At 50.7% G+C, this 16,936-nt stretch overlaps 1 protein-coding gene across 5 annotated transcripts in view; it reads right to left on the bottom strand.

Moving 5' to 3' along the window:
* Nucleotides 1-10,200, bottom strand: part of FCHSD2 (FCH and double SH3 domains 2) — a 140,539-nt gene extending 130,339 nt beyond the window's left edge. For all 5 annotated transcript variants that reach the window (XM_066588307.1, XM_066588308.1, XM_066588305.1 and 2 more), the window contains exon 1: nt 9,940-10,200. In XM_066588307.1, coding sequence (XP_066444404.1) covers nt 9,940-9,990 — 51 coding nt within the window. In that variant the 5' untranslated portion in view covers nt 9,991-10,200. The remainder of the gene's footprint in view (nt 1-9,939) is intronic.
* Nucleotides 10,201-16,936: the final 6,736 nt, after the last annotated feature.

Below are 16,936 nucleotides of genomic sequence, written 5' to 3' on the forward strand. Positions count from 1 at the left end.
TAGAATGAACTTGCTGCATCTTTTAAAACCGCGCCGCAGTTGCATTTCCGCCCTGTGAGAACAGCTTTTTGGCAAATCTCATTTGTGCTGCATTGCACTGCAAACGCAGCGGTTTTGCCGCAGTGCGGATATGCAACGGCAATCCGCGGCAAATCCGCCCTGTGTGAACGTGCCCTTAGGCTGCGGTCCTACAAAGCGCTCCGCTGAGATGTGGCGACTACGGCCAGTTACTGCGCGGCCAATAACCACTTAAATCATTAGCGAGCCGCAGAGATGCCACATCGGAGCCATGCAGCAAGCACTTTGTGGATCTGATCCTTAGGGGTCTCTGACTCTGAGCCCCCTTTTCCAAGCAGCAGACACCAGAGAACTGCAGCACGAGTTGGAAGGCAACAGCGAGACCCCTGCGGTTTTATCTGCCCATCACTGGGCTCTATGGTGACCGACTGTAACAATGTATCAAGGAGATGTAACCTACAGATGGAGCAGAGCCGATAACTGTACCTGCGGTCCTAGTGAAACCACACTGAGATAACCATAAACAGACTCAGCTCAACTACACTGACAGCTCAGCTCTGCTTTGTCCACAGACTATATCAACACTATTATTCCAGACACCTATAGAGAAGGCCGGCTGCACACTCAGCACAAACCTGTTCAATCCCCCACAGGCCGGACAGCCCATATATAGAGGCTACAAGATCATTCTAGATTGTTACCACGTATCCCAACACTCAGCACCAGCCGGTATTAACCCCTGCAGGGCCACGAGCATAAGTCACCATCCACGTCAACGATCTAATGGCCGACCAGCCAAACATTGCTGCTTATGTGGATATATTCCTACAGTCTGCAGATACTATGTATCCTGTACATCCTGTCAGACAACTAGTAGTGGTAGGAGGGACAATGACAGCTCAGCGATATGTTCAGGACATCCTGCAGCCACATGTGTTCCTCTCATGGCGGCTTCCAGCAGGATAATGCTCGGCCGCACACACAAGGGGGTCACAGCAGCCCCCACAACATTGTCACACTGCCATGGCTGCCCGATCACCGGATTTATCACCAATAGAACATGTATGGGACCATCTGGGACGCCAACTTCACAGCCTACAGGTTTACACAAGAGGATCAGTTACAGCAAATGTGGAGCAATATGCCGCAGGATGCAATACATACCTGTATGCCTCCATGCCCACCAACAGGGCACTAGAGCTTCCATGCCTGTGTGTATCACATCTTGTATCCAAGCTAGTGGCGGTACAACAGGGTACTAGAGCCTCCATGCTCCCCCCCCCCCCCCCCCCCCGTATCACATCTTATATCCAATCTAGAGGCGGTACTACAGGGTACTAGAGCCTCCATGCCTGCCCGTATCACATCTTGTATCCAAGCTAGAGGTGGTACAATAGGGTACTAGAGCCTTCATGCCCCTGTATCACATCTTGTATCCAAGCTAGAGGTGGTACAACAGGGTACTAGAGCCTCCATGCCCGCCCGTATCACATCTTGTATCCAAGCTAGAGGTGGTACAACAGGGTACTAGAGCCTCCATGCCCCCCTGTATCACATCTTGTATCCAAGCTAGAGGTGGTACAACAGGGTACTGGAGCCTCCATGCCCACCCGTATCACATCTTGTATCCAAGCTAGAGGTGATACAACAGGGTACTAGAGCCTCCATGCCCGCCCGTATCACATCTTGTATCCAAGCTAGAGGCGGTACAACAGGGTACTAGAGCCTCCATGCCCACCAGTATCACATCTTGTATCCAAGCTAGAGGCGGTACAACAGGGTACTAGAGCCTCCATGCCCGCCCGTATCACATCTTGTATCCAAGCTAGAGGCGGTACAACAGGGTACTAGAGCCTCCATGCCCACCAGTATCACATCTTGTATCCAAGCTAGAGGCGGTACAACAGGGTACTAGGGCTTCCTACAAGGGGTCGGTTCTCCACAATAAATGACCCTTTTGCTCTGATATTGTAAAATGGTTTTCACGCTGAGCCGATATACGTTGTCCTCGTGTGCGGGGGGGGGGGGGGGGGGGGGGAATGGAAGAGCCAGGAGCAGGAACTGAGCTACCGCCCTCTCTGCCTCCTCTCCGCCCCTCTGTACTATTTGCAACAGAACTTAGCCCCGCCCCTCCCCATTGCAAATAGTGCAGAGGGGCAGAGAGGAGGCAGAGAGGGGGCGGGAGCTCAGTTCCTGCTCCTGGCTCTTCCATCCCCCCCCCCCCCCCCCGCACACGAGGACAACATATATCGGCTCGGTTATACGTTTGTGGGAATGCACCCTAAGGCTGGATTCACACGAACGTATATCGGCTCGGTTTTCATGCTGAGCCGATATACGTTGTCCTCATCTTCGGGGGACGGGGGGGGGGGGGGGGTCCTCACCCCTGCTCTCAACTGCCTGCTCCCCTGGCTCCTAACATCAGTGCTTCTTGTGCTGCGTAGATCTCTGCTCGTGTAACTATAGGGGGATGCGGTTGCACCCGGGCCCAGGAGCCTTAGGGGGCCCATAAGGCCTCTCTTCCCCAATATAGGGAGCCCAGTACTATGAATAAAGCATTATAGTTGGGAGCCCTGTTCCAGGTTTTGCATCGGGCCCCAGGAGCTTCCCGTTACACCTCTATGTATCTCTATACATACACCAGAGACACCGCAGATAGATTTTTGCGGCTCTAGCTCCGATCCAGCCCTTTATTGCTACCAGGTATTCCAAATTGTGGCAACCTAACCTGTTAAGGAAGTCCGCCCCGATTTGATACACCTGGCTGCAATAAAGCGCATAGCTCTGATCCAGCCATGAAATTCCTACCGCGCTTTTCAGTGGATGCGCAGTATGCTCATGTAGTCAAGGTGGATACACCTCGCTTCACTGCGCATGTGCGAGGCGGGTGCAAGCAAAGTGCTGCACGGCATGTGTGGGATTCCACCACGACAGGCATTGATGTCAGAAGCCAGCTGTGGCCGAACGGAAGGGACATGCAGTGACAGGTACCACTCCGATGATTCGAGGCCACGCATTTACACACAGAGCGACAAAGAAGAGAGAATGCGGACACCCCGTCTATGTGCAAGACACCGCACATCGCTAGTCCTATTCTCACGTGACACGAGGACCTACCTCCCTTTTATCTGTCTCACACCCCTTTTTATTAAATGTTTTCTTGGAGACAAGGTGCCCAAAAAAAAGCACAATTCTGGCCCGTAGGATACATGCCAGACGTTCACCATGGAGGATACATAATGCATGATTTTGATAAATCAGACTTTATGTGTCTTGCAGAAATATTCGGCACGTGTGAAATCTCCCCAATACAACGGCAGGAGGCGGCGATTCTACATAAGTTCCATTACCATAAGGTTCGGTAGCATTGAAGGGGATGCAGGTGCAGTCCTATTACAGATGTGTAACGCCGGTCTTATTCTGGTCACCTATAGTCAGCAGGACATGAACATAATGCTGCGGACAGCTGCAGGCCCAGGATGCAATCATCTGCATTCATCTGCCCTGCGGTGGAGGTGAAGACTGCTGCATCCTGCAGGCCCCATACATCCAGGCGGTTACAGTGTATTATACTTGGAAGCCACCACTCACTATAATCCCTCAATATACAGTCTGCAAGTCACAGAGGGATTAATTCACAGCGGATCCTATATACAAGCAAAAGCCTTGAGACTGTTGACTGAAGAGATCAGGAAATGGGGAAGATGCTGAAAATTATAATCCATGATGGTACAACGTGGAAACTGCAGCAACGCTACATAATACCAGGGGATATAACCTGGGGGTCACATAAGAGATCAGTGCAGGCTGCTACAATGTATCCAATGGGGAACACGCTGCCGCCTATAGATCCAGCCATCAGGACACAAACCTGCCAATAGCTGCAGGCCCAGCCTGTAATCATCTGCATTCATGTCACAATGAGCCATCAGATGTGGAAACTGCAGCAAACAAGCAGCTCGGAGTGCAGGTTGTTACAATGTATCAGCCTCCTCAAAGCCAGGAAATTCAGCCAAAATGGATCATCTTGCAGAGTCCAGAAATTCAGACTGTTCCAATGTCCAGTATCAGCGTGCGGCTCCTGTCTGTGCAGGTTGTTGTAGTGTCCAGTATCAGTGTGCGGCTCCTGCCTGTGCAGGTTGTTGTAGTGTACAGTATCCGTGTGCGGCTCCTGCCTGTGCAGGTTGTTGTAGTGTACAGTATCAGTGTGCGGCTCCTGTCTGTGCAGGTTGTTGTAGTGTCCAGTATCAGTGTGCGGCTCCTGCCTGTGCAGGTTGTTGTAGTGTACAGTATCAGTGTGCGGCTCCTGTCTGTGCAGGTTGTTGTAGTGTACAGTATCCGTGTGCGGCTCCTGTCTGTGCAGGTTGTTGTAGTGTACAGTATCCGTGTGCGGCTCCTGTCTGTGCAGGTTGTTGTAGTGTACAGTATCCGTGTGCGGCTCCTGTCTGTGCAGGTTGTTGTAGTGTACAGTATCCGTGTGCGGCTCCTGTCTGTGCAGGTTGTTGTAGTGTACAGTATCCGTGTGCGGCTCCTGCCTGTGCAGGTTGTTGTAGTGTACAGTATCAGTGTGCGGCTCCTGTCTGTGCAGGTTGTTGTAGTGTACAGTATCAGTGTGCGGCTCCTGTCTGTGCAGGTTGTTGTAGTGTACAGTATCAGTGTGCGGCTCCTGCCTGTGCAGGTTGTTGTAGTGTACAGTATCAGTGTGCGGCTCCTGTCTGTGCAGGTTGTTGTAGTGTACAGTATCAGTGTGCGGCTCCTGCCTGTGCAGGTTGTTGTAGTGTACAGTATCAGTGTGCGGCTCCTGCCTGTGCAGGTTGTTGTAGTGTACAGTATCAGTGTGCGGCTCCTGCCTGTGCAGGTTGTTGTAGTGTACAGTATCAGTGTGCGGCTCCTGCCTGTGCAGGTTGTTGTAGTGTACAGTATCAGTGTGCGGCTCCTGCCTGTGCAGGTTGTTGTAGTGTACAGTATCAGTGTGCGGCTCCTGCCTGTGCAGGTTGTTGTAGTGTACAGTATCAGTGTGCGGCTCCTGCCTGTGCAGGTTGTTGTAGTGTACAGTATCAGCGTGCGGCTCCTGCCTGTGCAGGTTGTTGTAGTGTACAGTATCAGCGTGCGGCTCCTGCCTGTGCAGGTTGTTGTAGTGTACAGTATCAGCGTGCGGCTCCTGCCTGTGCAGGTTGTTGTAGTGTACAGTATCAGTGTGCGGCTCCTGCCTGTGCAGGTTGTTGTAGTGTACAGTATCAGTGTGCGGCTCCTGCCTGTGCAGGTTGTTGTAGTGTACAGTATCAGTGTGCGGCTCCTGTCTGTGCAGGTTGTTGTAGTGTACAGTATCAGTGTGCGGCTCCTGTCTGTGCAGGTTGTTGTAGTGTACAGTATCAGTGTGCGGCTCCTGTCTGTGCAGGTTGTTGTAGTGTACAGTATCAGTGTGCGGCTCCTGTCTGTGCAGGTTGTTGTAGTGTACAGTATCAGTGTGCGGCTCCTGTCTGTGCAGGTTGTTGTAGTGTACAGTATCAGTGTGCGGCTCCTGTCTGTGCAGGTTGTTGTAGTGTACAGTATCAGTGTGCGGCTCCTGCCTGTGCAGGTTGTTGTAGTGTACAGTATCAGTGTGCGGCTCCTGCCTGTGCAGGTTGTTGTAGTGTCCACTATCAGTGTGCGGCTCCTGTCTGTGCAGGTTGTTGTAGTGTCCACTATCAGTGTGCGGCTCCTGTCTGTGCAGGTTGTTGTAGTGTCCACTATCAGTGTGCGGCTCCTGTCTGTGCAGGTTGTTGTAGTGTACAGTATCAGTGTGCGGCTCCTGTCTGTGCAGGTTGTTGTAGTGTACAGTATCAGTGTGCGGCTCCTGTCTGTGCAGGTTGTTGTAGTGTACAGTATCAGTGTGCGGCTCCTGTCTGTGCAGGTTGTTGTAGTGTACAGTATCAGTGTGCGGCTCCTGCCTGTGCAGGTTGTTGTAGTGTACAGTATCAGTGTGCGGCTCCTGCCTGTGCAGGTTGTTGTAGTGTACAGTATCAGTGTGCGGCTCCTGCCTGTGCAGGTTGTTGTAGTGTACAGTATCCGTGTGCGGCTCCTGCCTGTGCAGGTTGTTGTAGTGTACAGTATCCGTGTGCGGCTCCTGCCTGTGCAGGTTGTTGTAGTGTACAGTATCAGTGTGCGGCTCCTGCCTGTGCAGGTTGTTGTAGTGTACAGTATCAGTGTGCGGCTCCTGCCTGTGCAGGTTGTTGTAGTGTACAGTATCAGTGTGCGGCTCCTGTCTGTGCAGGTTGTTGTAGTGTACAGTATCAGTGTGCGGCTCCTGCCTGTGCAGGTTGTTGTAGTGTACAGTATCAGTGTGCGGCTCCTGCCTGTGCAGGTTGTTGTAGTGTACAGTATCAGTGTGCGGCTCCTGTCTGTGCAGGTTGTTGTAGTGTACAGTATCAGTGTGCGGCTCCTGTCTGTGCAGGTTGTTGTAGTGTCCAGTATCAGTGTGCGGCTCCTGCCTGTGCAGGTTGTTGTAGTGTCCAGTATCAGTGTGCGGCTCCTGCCTGTGCAGGTTGTTGTAGTGTCCAGTATCAGTGTGCGGCTCCTGTCTGTGCAGGTTGTTGTAGTGTACAGTATCAGTGTGCGGCTCCTGTCTGTGCAGGTTGTTGTAGTGTACAGTATCAGTGTGCGGCTCCTGCCTGTGCAGGTTGTTGTAGCGTACAGTATCAGTGTGCGGCTCCTGTCTGTGCAGGTTGTTGTAGTGTACAGTATCAGTGTGCGGCTCCTGCCTGTGCAGGTTGTTGTAGTGTACAGTATCAGTGTGCGGCTCCTGTCTGTGCAGGTTGTTGTAGTGTACAGTATCAGTGTGCGGCTCCTGCCTGTGCAGGTTGTTGTAGTGTACAGTATCAGTGTGCGGCTCCTGTCTGTGCAGGTTGTTGCAGCGTTACAGACACTCATAGTGTATCTGCTATAGAGGAAGGTGTATCCATACTCCCTGTATACAGACACCCATACTGTATCTGCTATAGAGGAAGGTGTATCCATACTCCCTGTATACAGACACCCATACTGTATCTGCTATAGAGGAAGGTGTATCCATACTCCCTGTATACAGACACCCATACTGTATCTGCTATAGAGGAAGGTGTATCCATACTCCCTGTATACAGACACCCATAGTGTATCTGCTATAGAGGAAGGTGTATCCATACTCCCTGTATACAGACACCCATAGTGTATCTGCTATAGAGGAAGGTGTATCCATACTCCCTGTATACAGACACCCATAGTGTATCTGCTATAGAGGAAGGTGTATCCATACTCCCTGTATACAGACACCCATAGTGTATCTGCTATAGAGGAAGGTGTATCCATACTCCCTGTATACAGACACCCATAGTGTATCTGCTATAGAGGAAGGTGTATCCATACTCCCTGTATACAGACACCCATAGTGTATCTGCTATAGAGGAAGGTGTATCCATACTCCCTGTATACAGACACCCATAGTGTATCTGCTATAGAGGAAGGTGTATCCATACTCCCTGTATACAGACTGTCATACTGTATCTGCTATAGAGGAAGGTGTAACCATACTCCCTGTATACAGACACCCATACTGTATCTGCTATAGAGGAAGGTGTATCCATACTCCCTGTATACAGACACCCATAGTGTATCTGCTATAGAGGAAGGTGTATCCATACTCCCTGTATACAGATACCCATACTGTATCTGCTATAGAGGAAGGTGTATCCATACTCCCTGTATACAGACACCCATAGTGTATCTGCTATAGAGGAAGGTGTATCCATACTCCATGTATACAGACTGTCATACTGTATCTGCTATAGAGGAAGGTGTATCCATACTCCCTGTATACAGACACCCATAGTGTATCTGCTATAGAGGAAGGTGTATCCATACTCCCTGTATACAGACTGTCATACTGTATCTGCTATAGAGGAAGGTGTATCCATACTCCCTGTATACAGACACCCATACTGTATCTGCTATAGAGGAAGGTGTATCCATACTCCCTGTATACAGACACCCATAGTGTATCTGCTATAGAGGAAGGTGTATCCATACTCCCTGTATACAGACACCCATACTGTATCTGCTATAGAGGAAGGTGTAACCATACTCCCTGTATACAGACACCCATAGTGTATCTGCTATAGAGGAAGGTGTATCCATACTCCCTGTATACAGACTGTCACTGTATCTGCTATAGACGAAGGTGTATCCATACTCCCTGTATACAGACTGTCATACTGTATCTGCTATAGAGGAAGGTGTAACCATACTCCCTGTATACAGACACCCATACTGTATCTGCTATAGAGGAAGGTGTATCCATACTCCCTGTATACAGACACCCATAGTGTATCTGCTATAGAGGAAGGTGTATCCATACTCCCTGTATACAGACACCCATACTGTATCTGCTATAGAGGAAGGTGTATCCATACTCCCTGTATACAGACACCCATACTGTATCTGCTATAGAGGAAGGTGTATCCATACTCCCTGTATACAGACTGTCACTGTATCCACTATAGAGGAAGGTGTAACCAAATTTAATACAGGCTGTCACTGTATATCACTTACAGAAGCAGATATGACTACACTCCCTGTATACAGACTGTCACTATACGTCACCTATAGAAGCAGATGTAACTGATGTATACTTCTGGGCTATACAGACTGCCACAGTGTATCAGATATAGAGGAAGGTGTAACTAGACTCCATGTACATACAGATTGTCAGACTGTATCACCCATAGAAGCAGATGTTAATATACTCTCTGTATATAGACTATCACTGTGTATTACTTCCAGAAGCAGATGTGAAGACTGTCACTATATCACCTATAGAGCAAGGTGTGACTATACTCCATGTATACAGTCACAATGTATCACCTATAGGAGGAAGGTGTAACCATATGTCCTGTATACAGACTGTCACTATACATCACCTATAGAGGGAGGTGTAACCATACGACATGCATACAGTCACAATGCATCACCTATAGAGGGAGGTGTAACCATATACCCTGTTTACAGACTGTCATTGTGCATCACTTATAGAAGCAGATACTGTACTCCATGTATACAGACTGTCACCCTGTATCACCTATAGAGGGAGGTATCCTCCCAGTATACTGTCACCCTGTATCACCTATAGAGGGAGGTATCCTCCCAGTATACTGTCACACTGTATCACCCATAGAGGAAGGTATCCTCCCAGTATACTGTCACCCTGTATCACCCATAGAGGAAGGTATCCTCCCAGTATACTGTCCCAATGTATCACCTATAGAGGAAGGTATCCTCCCAGTATACTGTCACCCTGTATCACCTATAGAGGGAGGTATCCTCCCAGTATACTGTCCCAATGTATCACCTATAGAGGAAGGTATCCTCCCAGTATACTGTCACCCTGTATCACCTATAGAGGGAGGTATCCTCCCAGTATACTGTCACCCTGTATCACCTATAGAGGGAGGTATCCTCCCAGTATACTGTCACACTGTTTCACCTATAGAGGGAGGTATCCTCCCAGTATACTGTCACCCTGTATCACCCATAGAGGAAGGTATCCTCCCAGTATACTGTCACACTGTATCACCTATAGAGGGAGGTATCCTCCCAGTATACTGTCACCCTGTATCACCTATAGAGGAAGGTATCCTCCCAGTATACTGTCACCCTGTATCACCCATAGACAGTGAAGCCTCCTGTTCTCTGCAGATCCTCCCCATCATCCACAATGTCACAAAGCCTCAGCTGTGGCCTGATGGAAATACTAGCAATCTAGAAAGTTTGTGCTGTCATCAGCTGCTGGGGTCGTTGCAGTGTATCAGATGGTGTGATCTGCATGCTGCAGCAGGTCCCAGCACACAATGCATGCAGCATGCACCGGGGGAGGGTCCGCAGCCCCCCAGGTCCCCCCTCCCTCCTCACCTTTCTTGGAGGGGGCTGCATGGTGCCTGAGGAGGGCCGAGAAGCAACCATAAATCCCAGGGGAGCTGCTGCGAGGGCTCCAGGGGGCAGCCTCCCTCCTGCCCCGGCCTCCTCCAGCTCGGGTCCCAGGCAGGGAAGTGATGGGCAGCTGGATGCTGGTTCTTTGTGTCAGGAGGAGCAGACAGGGCGCAGGAGTCCGGGGGGCTCCATGAAGGGCCGACAGACTGGAGACTGGGCACAGCAGACACAGCCGGGGGAGGAGGGAGGAATAGCCAATGATGGGGGAGGGGGCACACAGCTTGTAATAGGAGCTGGAGCAGGACGAGGGAGGAGAGAGGGAGGCCACTGCAGTCTATGGAGGGCGGCTCTGCAGCGGCACCTACTGGGGGAACTGGGAACAGCGCCTGTACTGATCCGGAGTTCCATCCAGAGCTGCACTCACTATTCTGCTGGTGGAGTCACTGTGTACATACATTACTTATCCTGTACTGATCCTGAGTTACATCCTATATTGTACTCCAGAGCTGCACTCACTAGTTTGCTAGTGGTTACTGTGTACATACATTACTTATCCTGTACTGATACTGAGTTCCATCCCATATATTGTACACCAGAGCTGCACTCACTATTCTGCTGGTGGAGTCACTGTGTACATACATTACTTATCCTGTACTGATACTGAGTTCCATCCCATATATTGTACTCCAGAGCTGCACTCACTATTCTGCTGGTGGAGTCACTGTGTACATACATTACTTATCCTCTACTGCTCCGGAGTTCCATCCTGTATTATACTCCAGAGCTGCACTCACTATTCTGCTGGTGGAGTCACTGTGTACATACATTACTTATCCTGTACTGATCCTGAGTTACATCTTGTATTATACCCCAGAGCTGCACTCACTATTCTGCTGGTGGAGTCACTGTGTACATACATTACTTATCCTGTACTGATCCTGAGTTACATCCTGTATTATACTCCAGAGCTGCACTCACTATTCTGCTGGTGGAGTCACTGTGTACATACATTACTTATCCTGTACTGATCCTGAGTTACATCCTGTATTATACTCCAGAGCTGCACTCACTATTCTGCTGGTGGAGTCACTGTGTACATACATTACTTATCCTGTACTGCTCCGGAGTTACATCCTGTATTATACTCCAGAGCTGCACTCACTATTCTACTGGAGGAGTCGCTGTGTACGTCCATAAACTTTACTATTACATTCCCCCATCCCACAACAGCCCTGGTTGAGTTGTAAGTTCAGACAAAGCAGCTGATAGCAGGGAAGGGGGACGCAGAACAGACAGGATGGGTTCTGTCATGCCAATCCCCCCTCCCTCTGTGCTCTGACCCAACAACTAGAGGGCGCTTGATTCTTGGGCACCCACTGGAGGAAGCCTGCATACAACATAGGTGATGCTGCACATCCTCCTCTGTTTCATCTGATTGTGTAGGCGCTGCGGGCCCCATACCAGCCCCTATGGCTGTTGTCATAATCGGTAAGAGAGAAATGTATAAGTTAGTACGCATTCTGCAATATGACGGGTCATGTGATCACCGCTGATTATAGAGCAAATACAATAACGCTTATCAGCAGTCCGGTACCAATCACGTGTGCGCACCGCACGAAAGTCAGGCAAGGTTAGAATGTTCCTGAACCTCCCTGTAATAGGTATTATATAATCTGAGAGCGAGTGCGATACCAAATGTTACACAACACACATGAGAAAGCAGGAACACAAGTCCTCCTACACCGCCGCCGCCACCTGACTGCGCTAATAATACACCCAGAACAATTAATAGAATATGCAGATCACACATGGGATCTCACTGATCTCCATCCTCTCCAGCCCTTCCCGTCTGTCACATGTGCTCAATGTGAACCTGCTCTCAGCCGGGCACCAATGGCGGACTTGCCAATTCCGGTGTTGAATGCCAGTCGTGCCGCACATAGCTAGGCTGTGAGAACAGGTCCCACTGCAGGCCATCAGGCTCTCATGCAACCGTCTTGGAGTCTCAGTAGGACAGTGTGGTCAGACGCCGCTGGAGGTCAGTTTGTAGGTCTCTGGCAGCGCTCCTCCTGTTCCTCGGGTCCGGATGGCTAGTTGATGCCCTTCTGTCCAGCTCTGCTCCTATAATGGCCCGTGTATCGCTATCTGCTCTGGCTCTTATGCTGGGACACACAGCCAACCTTCTTGCTCTGGCACATATGGATGGGCCATCCTGGACTACCTGTACAACCTGATGGGGCTGCAGGTAGAGTCTCATGATCTAACCCTATTTTATCCACAGCAGAACATATCAGCGGGGAAGGGGGACATTGTTGCACTTTTTTTTTTTTTAATGAGCTCATTTAGAAATTGATGTCAGCAGCACATCTCAAAAACGTTGAGGCGGGGCTGAGTCTGCCATTGGGTGGCATCCCCTCTTCGGGAAGTGAGGAGTTTTGGGAGAGGAATGTTGTCTAATGTAGGATTCTGGGCTTATTCCAAAGTGCGTATATCCAGGTTTTCACGCCCGGCCGATATACGGTCTCCCTCTCTGCAGGGGGAGGAGGCGGGCCAGGCCAAAAGCAGTGCACTGAGCTCCCGCCCCCTGCCCGCCCCTTGCCACTGTTTGCAATGGGAGGGGCTGGACAGGGGCAGAGCTAAGTTCCGGCCCCATCCTGCCCCCTCTAATTTTTTGTAAATGCTCTTTGGCCCAGAGAAGACGCCGGCGTTTCTGGATTGTGTTGATATCCGGCTTCTTCTTTGCATGATGCAGCTTTAACTTGTATTCATGGATTAGGCCGCCTGCAGATGGCCGGGTCGGATCCGGCTGCGAGAATTCTCACAGCGGGACCCGACCCGAGCGCCTGCAGAGAGCACCGCGGACTCACCCACTCCCGCAGCTCCGGCTCCTTTCATGTGCGGGCTGCCGGACAGCTGGCGCATGTGCAGAGCGGAGCTGGCAGCCGGTGAGTGACGTTTCTGGGCGGGGCTCTGCGAACCCCGCACAGAATTAGAACATGCCGCGGTTTGTTTGCTGCGCGTGATTTCGCGCAGACAAACCACGACCGTCTGCATAGGATTGTGTGCTGTAATCTAATCCTATGCAGGCGTCCAGGAGGAATCCCGCTGCGGAATTTCCGCTCATCTGCAGGCGGCCTTACGTTGAGAACTGTGTTCACAGACAGTGATGTCTGGAAGTTTTCCTGAGCCCAGGCAGTGACTGGCATTACAGAATCATGCCTGTTTGTAATGCAGTAATGCCTGAGGGCCTGTAGATCTCGAGCATCCAGTCTTGTCCACCTTGCCCCTTGTCCACATGAATTATGTACTGTAGGTGGGGATATTCCTCACAATTTTGTGTTGAGAAACATTTTTCTGAAATTGTTCCATTTGTCAGGTAGGCGGACATTGGGGCCTTGTTTGTCTGTCTGTTCCTCTGTCTAGCCACCTGTACACCAAGATACACGTCCGTCCTGACGGCCCCTGTACCATGTGGTCCCAGAGTCCCATTGGCAGTTCAGGTGCGATGTCACCGGGTATAGAGCTGACAACGGGGTCTGGTGGGGAGATGTCACCAGCTTTAGAGCTGACAACGGGTCTGGTGGTCGGATGTCATTAGGTGTAGAGCTGACAACAGGGTCTGGTGGGGGGATGTCACCAGGTGTAGAGCTGACAACAGGGTCTGGTGGGGGGATGTCACCAGGTGTAGAGCTGACAACGGGGTCTGGTGGTGGGATGTTACCAGGTGTAGAGCTGACAACGGGGTCTGGTGGTGGGATGTCACCAGGTGTAGAGCTGACAATGGGGTCAGAAGGGGGGATGTCACCAGGTGTAGAGCTGACAACGGGGTCTGGTGGTGGGATGTCATCAGGTGTAGAGCTCACAATGGGGTCTGGTGGGGAGATGTCACCAGGTGTAGAGCTGACAACGGGTCTGGTGGTCGGATGTCACTAGGTGTAGAGCTGACGACGGGTCTGGTGGGGAGCTGTCACCAGGTGTAGAGCTCACAACGGGGTCTAGTGGGGGGATGTCACCAGGTGTAGAGCTGACAACATGGTCAGGTGGTGGGATGTCACCAGGTGTAGAGCTGACAACGGGGTCTGGTGGGGGGATGTCACCAGGTGTAGAGCTGACAACGGGTCTGGTAGGGGGATGTCACCAGGTGTAGAGCGGACAACGGGGTCTTGTGAGGGGATGTCACCAGGTATGGAGTGCATAACGGGATCTGGTGGTGGGATGTCACCAGGTGTAGAGCTCACAATGGGGTCTGGTGGGGAGATGTCACCAGGTGTAGAGCTGACAACGGGTCTGGTGGTGGGATGTCACCAGGTGTAGAGCTGGCAACGGGTCTGATGGGGGAGGATGCCACCAGGTGTAGAGCTGACGAGGTCTGATGGGGGAGGATGTCACCTGGTGTAGAGCTGACGAGGTCTGATGGGGGAGGATGTCACCTGGTGTAGAGCCGACAACGAGGTCTGATGGGGGAGGATGTCACCAGGTGTAGAGCTGACAACGAGGTCTGATGGGGGAGGATGTCACCAGGTATAGAGCTGACAACGAGGTCTGATGGGGGAGGATGTCACCAGGTATAGAGCTGACAACGAGGTCTGATGGGGGAGGATGTCACCAGGTGTAGAGCTGACAACGAGGTCTGATGGGGGAGGATGTCACCAGGTATAGAGCTGACAACGAGGTCTGATGGGGAGGATGTCACCTGGTGTAGAGCTGACAACGAGGTCTGATGGGGGAGGATGTCACCAGGTATAGAGCTGACAACGGGGTCTGGTGGGGGAGGATGTCACCAGGTGTAGAGCCGACAATGGGGTTTGGTGGGGGAGGATGTCACCTGGTGTAGAGCTGACAATGGGGCCTGGTGGGGGAATGTCACCAAGTGTAGAGCTGACAACGGGGTCTGGTGGGGGGCTGTCACCAGGAAAATAAATCTAGTCTTGGCATCAAGCACAATGGTAAAATTAAGTCTTCTTGATTCCTCCATAATAGTACAGTAACGAGCAACGCTTCGACCGTTTACAGAAAGAAATATGGAGCTTGACAAAGACTGTATTTCTTTCTGCAAACTCAACACCAATGGACACAGAGCGATCCAGCCAATGTGGCATCACCTCCCCTGGTAATACTCTGGTCCAGCTCCGTGTCTCCACCAGCATGACTGAGCGCCATGTCATACGGCACGCAGTGTGGGGGAGCAGAACGTCTGCAAACATCATTGGCCCAAAGTCTAGATCTCAATCCCATCAAGCATATTTGGGATGAACTAGAACACCGTATCCGTGCCCAACACACCCATCATCCCCCACATCACTACCTGAAGCTCCTCCGGGAACGCAGGCAAATCCCTCCACACATCTATGGGAATTTGGTGGGAAGCGGCCGCGGAGGGTTACTGCAGTCATTGAGGCCAAAGGCGGCCACACCAGATGGAAAAATGTGAAGAAAATCCATTTTCATCACCTACTATGTGCGTCCTGATACTTCTGTCAGCATAGTGTATCTAAATGTATCATGTCAGCAGCACATTGTTAAAAATCATCCGTTCTGACTGTTTTGGCTGATGGTTGGTTGGAGTTTTTGGCTGTTCTTCATCTACTCTGTTTCTGGAAGGACGTCAGTTGTGAAGGAACAGAAAAGGAAAAGAAGCTTCTTGAAAATAGGTGAAATCTCCAAACACAAGATTGGAGCCACTTCAGCTGAACATTGTGTGACTGTGAGGGGTCAGCTGCTGTTCTTCTGGGGGCGCTCATGCTGCCATGACTGCGGGGTGTGTGCGCCCTCTGTGTCATATCTGACATGTAGGGCTGCCTGATCCCTGACTTCCCTCCTTTCTAGGTTGCTCTGCTCTGGATTTTAGCAGAACTGTAGAATTAGATGTTAGTAGATGAAACCAGCGATGGGCTATGCTGCCACCTAGTGGTGAAAAAGTATATTTATCCTTACAACACATGTACACTGTCAAAAAAATGAAGCCCCTAGAAGGACTTATCGTTTTGCTGCAAAACTCAGGCGCTTGGCTGAAGGACATTTAGTCTCCCGGCGCCCCTTATGTGCGGCCTTATCTCTCCGTTACTTCCAACATATTCTGCAGCACTTCAAGTAGCTGGAAAACAGATAACATGGAGCGAAGCAGAAGAGCAGAATCTACCTAAAAGCTTACAATCTAAGGGCAGTTTCACACAGACGATCACGATTTTGCCAAATTGCAGCTCTGGTCCCGCGATTTTTGGGCATCAGCAATGCTTTTTAAAAAAAATAATCTCCCATCGCATTCCTGCGCCGGTGATAAAAGTACGCAATAAAAACGTGATTTTTTTATCGCAAAAGTCAACAGGACTTTCTAATGTTAAAATTGCATCACAGCGCAACGCAATTTTGCAATAAAAAGGAGGCTCCGTAGGGAAACATGGGAGATAAGAAAAAAAAAATCGCACATCGCAAGAAGATAGAGCAGCCGCGATTTTTTGTTCTCTCAACATCGCAGATGGGAAGGAAACCGCTGAACATCATTGGTTTCATAATCTTACATCATGCAAAAATCACACGATTTTCTCGCCCGTGTAAAACCCCCCTCAGGATGTAGCACAGTGACTGCGCAGCACTGCGGTCCTGGGTTCCTGCGCAGCACTGCGGTCCTGGGTTTCTGCGCAGCACTGCGGTCCTGCGTTCAAACCCGACCAAGGACAACATCTGTAGGGTGTTTGTAAGTTCCCAGGTAAGGGCTAGGAGTTGAACCTTGACTACCAGGGGGCTGCAGGTTGGAGACCGCTGCTTTATACCCAGAACACTCTGAGGCCAATCAGATTGTTACTGGTCGGCTGTTGATCCCCTATATTCTAAATTAATCTGTCAGATAATCTGTGACTCTGGGGGTCCCACTTCTGCACCCACTGAGACTCCAAAGTAACAAAGGCTCAACCTTCTATAGAGGCTGTAGATGGGGGTCCCCAGCTCAGAGACCCCCTCTATGAGGCAATATGTGGAGCTG

The sequence above is a fragment of the Eleutherodactylus coqui genome, chromosome 1 (assembly GCF_035609145.1).
Source record: "Eleutherodactylus coqui strain aEleCoq1 chromosome 1, aEleCoq1.hap1, whole genome shotgun sequence".
Taxonomy (NCBI): domain Eukaryota; kingdom Metazoa; phylum Chordata; class Amphibia; order Anura; family Eleutherodactylidae; genus Eleutherodactylus; species Eleutherodactylus coqui.